The following is a 15516-nucleotide window of genomic DNA, read 5'->3' on the forward strand; positions in this document are numbered from 1 at the left end:
TGAAAGTCATACAAAATAACTACCTCTATTTCCTCAGTGATTCATTATCCCCTCAGAATTATAGAATCTTAGGACTGGAAGGAACCTCAGAGTTCATTCATCTTATCTAAACTCTTCATTTAGGAGATCAGAAGGCTGAGCAAAACAAAAATGACATGCTCAATGTCACAGGATTTGTACTTGTCATATGGGGCAGCTAAGTGGTATAGTAGATAGAGTACCAGGCTTGGAATCAGGAAAAACTGAGTTCAGATCTGGCCTTAGACATTTATACAGGGTGGGTGACTCTGGGCAAGTCACTTATATTTGCCTCAGTTCCTCATCTATAAAATGGGGACACAGTGAAGAAAGAAATGGCAACCATTCCGGTCTCTTTGCCAAGAACACCTCATAGAAGTCTATGGGATTATGTTGAGTCTGACATGACTGAAAAATAAAACAACAGCTTTCTTCTTTCTACTACACTGAACTTGATCGTTCAGCCAAAGAGGACTTCTTGCTGTTCCTCACATAACACACTCCATTTCTGTGCTATTGTGTAGTTTCTTTTTCATGTTCATTCTCACCTCCCCTATAGAATCCTGTTTCCTTCAAGACTTAGCTCAAGTACTGGACACTCTGCAAGGAGCCTTTCTTGGGCAAGAAGGTGGCACAATGGATAGTGTATTGACGCTTGGAATCAGAAAGAATTGAATTCAAATCTATCTTCAGACACTGAATAAATAAGTTTGTCTTAGTTTGCTCAACTGTAAAATGAAAATATAATAGCACCTATCTTGCAAAGTTGGTGTGAGGATCAAATGAGAGAAGATTTGTAACACACTTAGCACAGTGCCTGGCACATTTTTGGCACCATATAAATGCTTATTATCATTTTCCCCCTCTTCCTTTGATTTCCCCCAGCTTTTAGTTCCTTCTCTCCCTAAACCATCTTTTATTTATTTTGCACATATTCTGAATATATTTATTTGCAAACACACACACACATATATATACATACACATATAATATACACGCACAAATATATTATCTCCTCTAATAGACTGTAAGCTCTCTGAAAGGAGAGATGGTGTCATTTTTGTCATTGTATTCCTAGTGCCTAGCAGTTTCTAGTACATAATATATATTGTTAACTGATTGATTGATAAAATACTAGATATCTTCCCAAATAACATGAATTTTAATATTGCTCTGGAGCCATTGCCTCCATTTGTATTTGTCTCATGGCAATATTCTGAATATAAGAGTTTCTGGTCTTGGCAGAACAGAAGCAATTATAACCCACTCCCAGGGCCCAGCTCTAGGGGGACATTCATTTACCTGTATCTCACAGGCTGCCTGTAGGTGGAAGATCTTATAAAATGCTTCCTCAACAGTATCACCCAAAGCGACCACTCCATGATTTCTTAGCACCAGGATCTGCAGGAGATTATAACACAATTAAAATCACAAATTCCTCAACAATCATTGTAAGAAAAAAAAACAAAATCTTATTTTAAAATTTTTTATTGGTTTCTTTTCTTTCCCACTGCAAAGTCTCAAATCACTTTTGTTCTTTTGTTTCTACATTATCTTGACCCAAAGCTTCTTTATCCACAATAAGGTTTCCTTTAAAAACCTTAAACTTAACAAAAAAAAAATGTCTCTCTACAACAAAGGTTAATGTCTTAGGTTTCTCTGAATGGTGCCTGAGGCTTTGGACTTTGTAAGCCTGCTGGGTTTAAAAACCAATTTTGGGGGGAAATCACATATGTTATAGTGGAAAGAATTGTAAATGAGAGCATCTGTGCTCTAGTCTTTGCTCTGCCCTTAACTAGTTGTGCAACTATGGTCAAGTCTCTTAAACTCTTTGGGACCTTCCTACTGGTCTTCCTGAGAGACAAATATCATTTCTCACCTCCAGAAGTGAGTGCACAGATAGCATATCTTTATTGGGCGAAAGCACACTGCTTAAATTTTTTCATCTATAAAAGGGGGGTGGGGAAGAATGATAAAATAGATGATACCTAAGCTCTAGGATTCAAAATGATCATATACATTGTCACTGTTAACACTGGCAGCATGAAACTCTATTTGTTCAACATAGATAATATGGATTGTGCATCTGGGGTAGCAAAAGATCAAGATTCAAGGAAGAATGAAGAGGAAAGACAGAAGTGGAAAGGAAGACTAGAGATGGACATGTTTCAAGAAGGTGCTTCTTTGGGGCAGCTAGGTGGTACAGTGGATAAAGCACCAGCCCTGAAGTCAGGAAGACCTGGGTTCAAATCTGGTCTCAGACACTTAACACGTCCTAGCTGTGTGACCCTGGGCAAGTCATTTAACCACAACTGCCTCAGCAAAAAAAATAAATACTTTTTTTTAAGTGCCTAAATTTCTCTTGCATGGTTTTCTCAAAGTAGTTAGTAGAAAGAAAACAGAATTTGAAACCTGAGGGTTTGAATTTGATTCTCAGATTTTGAATTTGATCCTGCCTAATACCTGGATGATCTAGGAAAAGTTTCCTTAGTCCCTTCATCTGCAAAAGGAAGGATTGATGTGGATGATCTCTGAAGTTTCAGAGACTTTCCAATTCTAAATCTTAACCCTAATTTTGTGAATCCATGTAAAAATTAACATCAGTCTAGAATCTCTGTCAGTTTTAATGGTTTGTCTGTGCAGGAATTCATTCCTGGGCTGAAGCACATACCTTCACTTTCTCCTTCTGGCAAGAGTCTGCCTTTCTCCTCTCTGATGTCAAAAAATTGATGCCTTCTGATCTTCAAAGGCATGTAATTATGAATGTCCCCTTCTTGCAAAATCTCAGAGCACTTCAGTGCTGTCCTATTTTATAATATTCACTTAGGCATTCAAATGTACTGTTGCTCAGTGGGTACAGATTCACTAGATATAAGAATTAATTTTAAGTTGCCATTTATATTAATTATAAATGGTTGACATTTGTAAAGTTTCCAAAGCCTATTCTTTCCATAACTTCCCAAACAACCAGACCTACCGGGATTTAAGCTTTTTCTTTGGCAGTTTGTAGACCTGTGGGAATTAGTTTATAAATTCTCCAATCCATCTAAGGTCTATCATCCTTGCTACATAACTTACCTATAATCTCTTTCCTTGGTAAATTTCCTTCAATATGCCTATGATCTATGACCTCTTTAGAGCTCTTCATTCGTCATGAGATCAGGCAGAGATTTTCACATCCCTCTTTCCATTATATAATGGGATAGATTATAATCTCTTTTTCTTCACTGTCAACAACATTCCAATATATTGATCACTGAGGGGCTGAATATTTCTGCTTCGGAGTAAGTGTTCTTGTCATTGTAGTAAGCTAATTTTTTCTTTTACTTATTCTCAATTCAGTAACTTGAGAACATGAAAAGCTTATAGATTTGTGAGAGAAGGTGATGTGGACAGACCCCTCTCAAATTCCTCTGTATTGGTGCCATTTTTCCTGACCTGCCTCGAAGAGCTCACAACTCTAAGCCATAGGTTTTATTATATGTAAAAAAACAAAAAAAACAAAAAAAGCACCACACAAAACCTCTACAATGGAGCCATTGTCTTTATAACATTCTTCAGTTTCTGAAGTTCTGAACAGCTGTTATGTGGAAGAGAAAGATTTTTCTATTTGGCCCAGCAGAGCAAAGAATAAAAGATACAAAGTGGAAGATATTGACTCAATATCTTGAATGAACTAGGTTAGTGCTGTAGATAGAGCATTGAATCTGGATTAAGAAGTTCAAATTTGGCCTCAGATACTACTAGCTGTGTGATCTTGAATAAATCACTTTATCTTTGTTTGCTTCAGTTTCCTTATCTATAAAATTAGGAAGAGGGCAGCTAGTGCCAGAGAACATAGATTGGGTTTGAAATCAGGAAAACTCATCTTCATGAGTTCAAATGCATCCTCAGACACTTATCAGCTGTGTGAGCCTGGGAAAGTCACTGTTGCCTCAATTTCCTCCCCTGTAAAATGAGTTCAAGAAGGAAACAGCAAATCATTCCAGTATCTTTGCCAAGAAAACCCCAAAGGGAAATCATGAAGAGTCAAACACAGCTGAAAGTGACTGAACAATAACAAAATGAGAATAATAATAGTATAACAATAACAACAACGAATCTCCAAAAAAAAAAAACAAATTTTAGGATGAAATGACATAAAAGTTTATAAAAAATCTTGGAATCTTAAAGTACTAAAAATGCTAGTTACTATTATTAATATTATTATTAATCATAACCATAATATACAGAATTTTCTAACTTCTGAAATGACATGTCTGCCATCAGCCATAAGATTTAGAATTGGAAAGGATCTTAATCAAAGAAGAGATGCAATTAAGGTCATAATGGTTAATAGAGTCATATTGGTGAGATAATGAGTTCTTGTCAATGGACATGTTCATGCAGAGAGTTTTATAGCCTCTTGTCAAAGATTTTGAAAGAGGGATATTCATTCATCTGACTTGGAATTGGACCAGCTAACTTTTCAAACTTTGAGATTCCATGATAATTCTTCAGGTTGTTCAAAGAATATTTTATAATATTCATTACCAGTTTACCAATAGGCAAGCCTTGGCTGTCCAAGGATACACAGTTAGGCATTTGATTAGAGCTAAGATTAGGAGCTACTAATCTTGATTTCCAGTGTAGGACTCTTTTCTCACTTGGCTTATCATCACCCCACTTATTACCACCATTAAAGTACAATCCCACCTAGAGCACTGCTCTAGAGACTTCTGCTTGTAACCCCAAATCAAACCTTGCAGGTGGGTCCAAGGCACTTCTGCAGATTGATCCGATCAGCTTCCTCTTCCATTTCTCCATTGAAGTCATAGTATACCATGTCCCCTACCAACAGTGCATCATGAGAGATAGGTAGGAGGCCCCACTTCATGGCTGACACCTTTAGAGACAATAAGAAAGGGTCACCATCCTGTGTGCTATAATATTTGTCTTTTTACCTTGCTTCTAGTATGATGAACAAGGGCCTGGAAAATACCAAAATTGCCTTTTTCTGGTCTGATGCTCCCTCAACAAGCTGTGGTAACAAAATTTAGACACTTGGATTTGACATTGAAAATAAACAAATTTTTATGTACAAACATGCACAAAACAGAGAAACTGGTGAGAAGGAAAGAGGAAGGTATGATGATAAGAAAGAGGATAGATTAAGGGAGAGAAGATAAGAGGGAAGAGAGAAGGGGATGGGAGAAGGGAAGAAACGAATGAAAGGGAAGAAAGAAAGACAGGATAGCAAGAAAAGGTAAGAGAGGGCAAAAAGGAGGGATGCTGTTAAAGCTTATCTTCATGTTTTTTTTTAAAAATATTGCTCCTTCCTTTCATTGTAATGTGGGGAAGTTATAATATGAGTATTAATCTTGTGTCTTGATGCATTTATAACATGCATATTGACTCAGAAGGCTCATATTTTGACAAAGTTAGTTAGATAAGGAACGGGTGCTAGACACTTGCCATTGCTATTAATTACCCCTATAGTGAGTTCCATTCAGAACATCTAGGAAACCTTATGGCTGATCTTGTAGAGTATTCTTTTTCCATGAGACAAATGGCCTCATTCCTCACCCCCCAGAACTGAGTTCTGATAAGGAGAGACAGCATATCTTTACTGGGTGAAAGCATATTGCTTGAGGAAGGGAAACTCGTATTCCTTTTGACAGCTTTAATTTCACTTTCTTACTTCAGAGAAGGTGCTATCCACTTCAGAGTACATCTCTTCTCTTCCCTTCTTTTTTTCTCTCCCATCCTTTTCATTCTAATCTCAAAACAGTGTGTGGGAAGGTAGGTACAGCCAGGATTCTACTGTTTCATTGAAAATTAGATTTCTCCCCTTTACTAAGTAGTAATTAAATTCAAGACAATCCAATCCAATGGATTTTATAAAAATGAGTAAATATATCTTATATTCAAGCTTTCTAGTCTGCCTATCACTCATCCTGGTTAATTGACTCTAAGAAATGTCACTCTCTAAATTATAAATAAATTGTAGAGAAGGCAATGACCTTCAAATGGTAGAGAAAATTCCCCACTAGGAGTTCTCTGTACCAATAAAAACACAAGTCCAATTCCTATCCTTAGCCCATATAGAAAGCAATATGCTAGGTGCTAGAAATACAAAGAAAAAAAATTAAAACAATTTCTTTTCTCAAGCAGCTTATACTGTACTGGAAGGATGAACAGGATAATGCTAAAGTGTCAGGTTTGTATGATAGGGATAAGGGTCCTACTAATACATAAATGGAAGTTGAAGGTACTGGGGCATAGGCAAGATCATTGTAAACTTCTTAAGGGGAGTAAGTGTGTCATATAATTCAAGGAAGAATATTGTTGATATTTGACAAATGTTTTTTGATCCACTGATAGATTTGATCATAGTTGGAGAGAGGACAAGATACCATTTTAATTCTTTATTTTCTCTGCATTTCAATTTAGGGAATAAGGAATCATGCTAAACTGTTAATTCCTTGAGGGCAAACATAATATTTTAGACTTTCCTTATTTCCCCAACACAATGCCTGACATAGAGCAGGGGCTTAATAAATGTTTGTCTGACTGGCACATTTTGGGAATTCTGTTTGTTCCTGAACCTATAAACCTTGGCTTGGGCAGTGAAAATAGGTCTGGTGGCCAAGGACCATGAACACTCCCTCATAGCACATACTGAGTGAATGGACCTACAACCTGTCTAGCCTGGTTTTTCTGGCAAATAAGTATTAGGAAATCTCTCTGGGGTCTCCATTCTGGCAATGGCCAGCACTATTTTAAAGGATGAATCTGTTACTTTGTGGAACAAATGAGACTGCTGCCTCCTAGAAAGAATTGTAGAGCAAGGAGATGGTGATTAGTGGATAGGCTATGTAGGTGAATCACTTACCGCTGCTGTGGCTGGGGTGTGCAGATGGATGATGCATCTCACGTCGGGCCTGGCTGCGTAAATGGCTGAATGCAGACTGAAGCCAGTGGGATCCACGGGGAAGCTGCTGGTGCCCTTCTCCACCACTTCACCAAGGATATTCACTTTGATCTGAAGAATTGGGCAAAGCAGAAAAGGGAGACTTTTCTCTCAGGGCTCACAACCACACATATGGGTATAAACACTCTTGATGAATTCTTGTCCTATCTCAATGTCTCCTTATTGTGTGAAAGTGATCCTGATTTCTTAAAAATTCTTCCAGGGGGGAGACTTGGGCAGGTCTTACTAATACAGAAAAGGTTCTAATGGGGCCTAATAACAGAGCACGGAGTACAATGACCCACCATCTTCTTTGTATTGGTTGTTCCCTATATGTATAATAAGCTTCCTCTTCATCATTACAAAGAAATTCTCATCTTCTTTAAAACTCAAAGCAGCAATCCCTTTCTACATGAAGCCTTTCTGGATCCCCTCCAACTATGGTGCTATTCTTCCCTACCATATCTACTTTATAGTTCTTCAGTATATATTTACCTATTTTCATAGGTACATATTACATAATATCTATATTAGATAGGTATATGGTATCTCTCCTGATGGGAGCAACACCAGTTTCATTTCTTTTGTTTTCATAATTCCCATCCCTACCACAATTCCTAGTACATAGTGGACAATCTGAGGATTAGTTATGAAGATGCTCATCATCAAGAGTTTAGCTGTTAGGTAATGAATTATGTGAAGACTAGTTCTACTAAAATATGGATGGGTTAAAATCTACTTTGGTCAAAGGATACATACTCAGGGAAAATCACAGATCCTAAGAATGTAAAGCATATTGGTTTGAGTCCCTTTGTGTCTCTATGTTGTAATGTCACTTTAGGTCTTTCAATGTTTGTTTATTTGTTTTTTCATTTCTTTATTTCAGAGTTATAAGGAAAGTACTTTGTAAACCTTAAAACATTATAGGTGAAAGATGGTACCAAGTTCTATAATGTACCAAGTCCTTTCTTTGGGATTAGGTCACATTCTTTTGGAAACATTTCCCAAAATTCTATATAAGTATGCTTGAAGGAGAGCTCCACCTCAGAAGTCACCTAAGAATTACTACTGTATAGTGAAAAGAACAGTAAATTTGGAATTAGAGAACCTGAATTCAGATCCTATTTCTGTCACTGATATCCTGTGTGACTATGGGAAAATCATTTAACCTTTCATGAGTTCACTTTCCACATTTGTAAAATCAGAAAAATTGGCCTCAAAGAGCTCTTCTGCTTCCAAATGGATGATCTTGAGATCTTAAATTGTTCAAGAAATTAGAAATGAGAAACACAAAAGGTGAAACAGAAAAAGGAAGAATGGAAAGAAATATCCATAAAAATAAATGGCTGTCCCTATGCTACACCTTATCCCCTATTTCCTATCAAGATTGAAATTCTGAGCGTGGATGCTACAGCACTATCGCTGCCCAAGACAACGTCTCTCCTCCTATTTATATATGAATTTGGACTTGAAAGAATCCATGTTTTCTTTTAGTGTTCAGTACTTCTCTGGCAACCTTTACAGACTGTTCAGTCTGGACAGAAAAGCAACATCACAGAATCTTAACCCGGCTGTTTAGTGGCAAGAGGTGTTCATGATTCAGACAGTGAAACACAATGCCCTTTGTGTTTATGTGATAGGAAAGTTTATTAACTCATAGCATCTCCTTTCCTAAACTGCTAACCATGGTGTTGGATTAGAACTGAGCTGCACTCAAAGGTTTTTTGTCTTAGTTTGGACTATAGATGTGAGAATGCATTTTTCAGTTTGGTCTGGAAAAGAGAAAGACTTCAGTCTGGGAAATCAACCGTGGATTCAATTATCATGTCTATGCAGATGTCTCAAGATCTGTTTACCTAGTCTTAAGCTTTTTTCCTGACTTCTAGGCTTGTATCTATAATTGCCTCTTGGACTCTACATCTTGGATGTCTTGTAGACATCTAAAACTCAACATATGCAAAGCTGAATTCACTATCTTTTTAATCAAACCTTCCCTCTTGCTAATTTTCCTGTTATTGTTGAGGGCACCACCAAACTTCCTGACTCACTCTCATTCCCCATAGCAAATCAGTTGTCAAATCATTATTTCTACCTTTGTAACTAACATGGCTTGTATAGATCTGTTCCCTTCTCTTCTCTGACACTGCTACTACCTTTATTACCTCACCTCTACATTATTGTATTATCCTGATGACTCAAATTTAAGTCTTTCTCTACTCCAGTGCATCTTCCATTTGGCTGTCAAATAAATCTTTCTAAAACACAGGTCTGATCATGTTACTATTCTATTCAGTAAACTCCAGGAGCTCCCCATTATTTCCAGGATCAAATATGCAATCCTCTGGCTTTTAAAGCCTTTGCTAATCTGGCCCCTTCCTATCTTTCTAGTCTTCTTACACATCCTCTGTGATTAATTGACATAGACCTTCTTGTTGCTCTCCTCATAACATATTCCATCTCTGAACATAGAGGTTTTCACTCTCTGTCCCCTATGCCTGGAATACTCTCCATCTTTATCTCCACCTACTGTTTTTTGACTTTCTTTAATCTTAGTACTTTCCCAATGTGATCATCCCCAATTTGTCCTGTATATATTTTGTTTGTACATAGTTGTTTGTACGTTTCCTCCACTAAGACTGAGTTTTTGCAATCAGGGACTCTTTTTTGTCTTATTTGTGTTGCCAGTGCTTAACACGAGCCTTGCTCATAGTAGGTACTAAATAAATGCTTCTTTTTTTGGCTAGGTAGAAGCTAATGACTAAATGATAGTTGAATGAACCCGTTTAAAATTTTTCTTTAAAGATATTCACAGATATTTTTCTTTTAAAAACAACATACTTGCCAAAAATAATGATGTGGTCTGATAGTCCTTCCTAGGAGTATGCTGAGACTTGATGGACCACTTCAGCTCAGAGTTCTGAGCTACAACAGGGCTAAAGCTAAATTAATTGTTCACTAAATGTGGTGCCAATATGATGAATCTCTGGGAATAGGGCAAACTAGGCTGAACCAGACTCCATTAGTGTGGGTTTTAAGAATCAAATTTTTATTACCTTTCTTAATATGGAATACTTGCTGATTTCAGATTTTGCCTCTTTCTCCTGATACTTAGTTGAACAAATGACATGCGTATCCAAAGGAAAAAGGACACAGAGAGACCCTGATGTTTGGGAAAGTGACACGAAGTTCCAATTGTTTCTGGTGGGCAGGTGTAGGATCTCTGTGTGTATTGTTAGAAAGAAGGCCTGGGTTTGCACTCTGGCTCTGGATTGTAATACTTTTGTGGATTTGAGTAGGTTTCTTGATCTTCAATAATCTGCAAAATGAGGGGCTGGACTAGATGACCTCTAGGATCTCATCTAGCTATAAGTCCTGTGAACTCCTAAGTATTTAGAGAAAATTACCATTTTTGCAAAATTCCATTTTTCCTAGAACTTTATAGGAAACTTTTAAAGTTTAAAAGTCAATATATTCAGGAGCCTAAATAATTGGATATTTGCAAAATATTCAGTATCTCTCTGAAGAAGCCAAGGTAAAGTTATTAGAAAAAGTACAATGGTAAGTCAATTATCTAAACATCTAGGAACAAAGCTCTTTTATAATGAAGTTGTCCCTGTTAAATTGATTTAACTTGATTAGTGTCAGTAATCAAGTGTAGCTTTCCAACTCTGTATTGTATAAACAACAATGTTCTTGTCAGGCTGTCAATGAATGAAACCAAAAACAACAAAAATATTCCTCTGAGCCTCTGTTTCCTTATCAGTAAAATGAGATTAGATTAGGAGATGCCTAAAGGTTCTTTCAACTCTTAAAGTCTGATTTGACAAATTTTTTTTGGTTATTATTGTTGTTCCAGCAGTGTCTTACTCCATGTGACTCTATTTTGGTTTTTCATGGCAAAGATACTAGAGTGGTTTACCATTTCCTTCTCCACTTCAATTTACAGATCAGGAAACTGAGGCAAATCAGGGTCACATTCAGTCCTCCTGACTCCAGTCCCAGTGTTATATCCACTATGTCATATAGCTGCCCTGATGATGATAGATTATTTAATTCAACCTGATTCATCATTCTCTATACATCTCTTATCATATGGATATTCAATCTCTTCTTGTATACTTTTAGTGATGGAGGACACACTACCTCGGAAGTCAGCCCATTCCAATATAAGATAGTTCTAATACTGGAAAGGTCTTTTTCAGACTGAGTCACAACTTGTCTTTCTTTTATCTTTACTTACAGATCACAGTTCTGTCTTTCAAAAATATTCTTAATTTCTCTTCCTGGAGGCAAACTTCAACAATTTGAAGACAATAAATATGACTCCTGAAATCTTTCCATCTTCTAGACTAAATATCACTATGATTTTCAGGCTATTCAGCATCCTGGTTTCTCTCCTTTAGATGGGTAGTTGATCCTAGTTGATCCTCTAGCTTGTTAAACTGGACTGTCCAGAACTGAGCACAATACTAGAAATGTGGTATTTCAATCAGTATAACTTATCATCTTTTGGGGCTGACATATGATATTATTGGCTCATGTTAATTTTGCCATCCACTAAGACCATAAGACTTTTTTCACTGGCACCTTATCTAACCTACATTTCTGAACTTAACTGTTTTAATTGACATGAAGAATTTTTATACTTGCCCTTAATTAAGTTTCATCTAGCTAGACTTGATTCATTATTCTAGCTATCTGAAATACCACATCCTAATTCTATCATCTAATATCTATTCCTGACAACTTTTGTCATTTGCAGCTTTGATAAGCATTTGATCTGTCTTTATCCATGCCATTCATAAAAATGGGGAATAAGACAGAGCCCTGAAGCTTTCATTCCTTCAAGCCTTCCTCCAAGATGATATAACTGAAATGCTGATTTTTATAAAATGAAAATAACTGTCAGATTATTGCTTCAATAATCCCAAAAGATGGAAGGACCTATATGTTGGATTCCTTAAAAATGGAAACCCTTGGAATGGGGGAAATGTAAAAAGGCATTCAATTATAGGGAAAAGTGGAATAGTGAAAAAAAGGACAAAGAATACCGAGAATGACAGTTAACCACCATTTCCAAGAATTAGATACATTGTCAAAATTAATATGAAACAGTAATAATAGTGCCTTGGGCTTACATGGTGACCTTTTCCATGATGTATCAAAAATTTTAAAATTGTTACTTCAAAAGTCCAAGAAAGGATTGCGATACAGTTGTATAAGGATAAGTTCATTAAGTGTAGCCTTTGACAGCCAAGGGAATCTATTACCTCCGGTGTTTATAAAGCTATTATTGTTGCTCAAGATCTAATTTCCATTTCCTTTTTTTTTTTTTTAAATTGGCTGTCGCATAATGATGTTAGCTTATATTGAGATTGTAGTCCATTAAAATCTTCAGTTTTTTTCCATTAGACAGTATTGTCTAGCCATATTTCCCTCAACACATAGTAAGTGCTTAATAAATGTTGATTTGAATTGAATTTCCTGGAGGAATTCTGATTCTGCCAAAATTTTGAAAGTGAGTTAATCATAAAGGAGGAGTGATTTCCAGATGAGAGCTGTATTGCAATAATATTCTTCCTGCCTCTTCCCTCTCTGATCTGGAATTTCAAAGCTAAAAGTAAAATACTCCCTTTCCCTTAAAGAGTTTGTATTCCCTCAGGAAAGACATAATTTGAGTGTTTTCATACATGCACTCTTCTTCTCTCTCTTTCATTCCTTCCCTTTCTTCCTCTCTCCTTTTATTTCTACCCTTCTCTCTCTCTCTCTCTCCCTCTTTGTCTCCCTTTGTCTCCCTCCCTTCCTTGTATCTCTTTCCCTCTCTCTGTGTCTTTCTGAATCTCTCTCTCTCTCTCTCAATCGTCACACACCCACAATATGTAATATATGTACTTACAAAATAGGTACTAGGTATGGGGAATATATGGCATTGGCAGCTAGAAGGATAGGAAAGGTTTTATATAAAAGATGCTGCTTGAGTTGAGTCTTATAGAAATCTAGGGATTCCAGGACAAGTTACATTCCTGGCCTCAGTTTCCACATCTGAAAAACAAGTCAGTTGGGCAAGAAGATCTTTATGGTCTCTTCTAATTTGAATAATTTGATGATTTCAAAGTAGTCCAGATCCCTGAAATCTTACCTTAGTTTCTGATCATGGTCCCCTATGTCAGTCAGTCAAGTAGTATTTATTAAGTGCCAACTATGTTCCAGACACTGTGCAAAGTGCTGGAGATACAAAGAAAGACAATAAAATAATCCCTGCTCTCACAGAATTCATAGTCCAATGGTAGAGACAACATGCAAATACCTATATACAAACAATATATATATGTACATATATGGATATATAAATATATACACACATATTTAGATATATCTATATACACATATATACAACTTATCTTTATAATATATTCCATATATGATAAATTGGGGATAGTCTCTGGGAAGGCACTAAGATTAAAGAGGACTGGAAAAAGTTTCCTTTATAAAGCAGAATGTTTAGCTGGGACTTGAAGGCATCTATGAAAGTCAAGAGGATAAAGAATATTTTAGGTTTGGTGGTCAGCCAGTAAAAATGTCTAGTTAGGAGAGGGAGATGTGATAAAAATAGTGAAGAAGACCTTTGTCATTGGATTATAGAACACATGGGTCTAAGGTATAAGAAGACTGGAAAGTTAGAAAGGGGCCAATTTATGAAGGACTTTGAAAGTCAAACAGGCAATTTTATATCTGATTCTTTAGACAATAGGGGCCACTGGAGTTTATTGAATAGGGATATTATTATCCGATCTGTATTTTGGAAAGATCTAATTACTGAGCAGAAGATGGACTGGAGTGGAGAGAGACTTGAGTCAAGCAACAGACTGATGCAATAATTTCTTGAGGAATTAGAGACACTAGATTAAAAGGGAAGTTATAGGTATATGTTGATTTAGAGGAGCAGAATAATTGCTAATGTGGGAGTAATATTTAAGTGGGTTTTTTTTTAATAACAACTGATAGTGAGAGGAGAGATTGTAAAAAGATTGAATAGTACTCACCAGACTGGAAGCTGTAACTTCACTGCAGGAGAGGCCTTTGGGACTAATCAGGAAGTGATCCTGCTCTTTGCTGACTCTCAGCTGAAGGACAGACACAGAAGTTTAAGGGAAAACCCTGGTTTAGGACTAACTGGTATGTTCCCATGGACACTCCATTCTTTGCTCCCTCCTGAAGTTTTATATTCAGTATTTTTGAACTTATAAGTTTCTCTGGGTATTTTCCCAATACCTTTCTCTCCTGCTCCCAACACTTAACACTTGGCATCTCAAATAACTTCATTTTCTGTATTTTCTCAGGAGAGAAGTGAAAGGTAGAAAAGGTTTTCTCTTTCTCTGGAACTATGGAAATCTAGGCACAGAGAAAGGAAAGGGCTCAATTAGTGGATCAAGGGCAGAGCTGAGGATAAAACAGCTCTCACAAGAAGTATTGCCCATTGATTGCCTCTGCTCTGGATGTTCATAATGGATAGAATTCACAGACGGCCAAAAACCATGTTCATTGATACCCTGCAGCATAGCCAAGCATTGGAGTCTCTCTAGGTGGGTGGGACTTGTTGAGGTATTATTTGGCTTCCCACACCAGCCCCACTTGCTTTCCCACAACATATACCCCCCTTTCTCCTCACCGTGACGTAAGTGTCGCTCAGTTGGGCCCATCCATATAGGTCTAAGAGTCGGTAGACACTGCCAATCTTGCAACGCATGAGTCGTTCCCCTTTGGCCAAGTTTGGCAAGTCAGCGCTGTGGAGGTCGTTGATGGGGGTCATCATGGAGAGATCTATGGAGGGGCAGGGGAGTGGGGGAGCAGAGCTGATACCCCAGGATATGGCAGCCTGGCCATTGGAGTCTTTTCTCTTTCCCTGATCTTCACAGGGTCAAAACTCTTCATAATACTCCAACAGTAGAGATTTTAACATGGGTTATAAGCAACGGAATAGGAATAGGACCTGTGATTTTATTGGAACAGGGAAATCCTTGATGAGGGAACTCCCTTTACCAATGCAGGTCAGGACAATTTCCTCAACTAAGTGCCTAGACTTGAGAACTGACAAGTTAAACAACTTTCCCCAAATCATAGACCCAGCCTGAATCAGAGATAGCACTTGAAATGAGGTTCTCTGGGCTTGAAGGCCAGTCTTCATCTAGAACTTTGTGCTGATTTCTTAATAATTTCGTTGCTTTAGAGCTCTTCCTATAGATTATTTATTTTGTCAGAAAAGTTGGAGAAATTGAGACTCAGAAGAAGTTCAGTAACTTATCCTCAAGTCAAATCAATAGCCTATAATTTTTGACTCCTAGTCTATTATACTCTTAGGTCATACTCTCTGCTTCGCACTATATTCTGGAGTTGGTCTGGCAAGATAAGAAGACAAACTGGGTTAAAGGAAGGAGGATATGATAGTCCTGGAGCTAAAAGGCCCTCTTTGTTTTAAGGCCTATGTTTTTTAATTTTGATGCTGACAATTGGGCCAATCACTTTAACTTTTTCATGCCTCTGTTTTA

At 37.1% G+C, this 15516-nt stretch overlaps 1 protein-coding gene across 4 annotated transcripts in view; it reads right to left on the minus strand.

The window, feature by feature from the left end:
* ADD2 (adducin 2) overlaps positions 1 to 15516 on the minus strand; it is a 171154-nt gene that overhangs the window by 51813 nt on the left and 103825 nt on the right. For all 4 annotated transcript variants that reach the window (XM_003757960.4, XM_031950664.1, XM_031950662.1 and 1 more), the window contains 5 exons: positions 14640 to 14791; positions 14014 to 14094; positions 6893 to 7042; positions 4760 to 4903; positions 1321 to 1419 (listed from right to left, as the gene is read on the minus strand). In XM_003757960.4, coding sequence (XP_003758008.1) covers positions 1321 to 1419; positions 4760 to 4903; positions 6893 to 7042; positions 14014 to 14094; positions 14640 to 14791 — 626 coding nt within the window. The remainder of the gene's footprint in view (positions 1 to 1320; positions 1420 to 4759; positions 4904 to 6892; positions 7043 to 14013; positions 14095 to 14639; positions 14792 to 15516) is intronic.

Source organism: Sarcophilus harrisii, chromosome 2, assembly GCF_902635505.1.
Source record: "Sarcophilus harrisii chromosome 2, mSarHar1.11, whole genome shotgun sequence".
In the NCBI taxonomy this organism is placed as follows: Eukaryota; Metazoa; Chordata; class Mammalia; order Dasyuromorphia; family Dasyuridae; genus Sarcophilus; species Sarcophilus harrisii.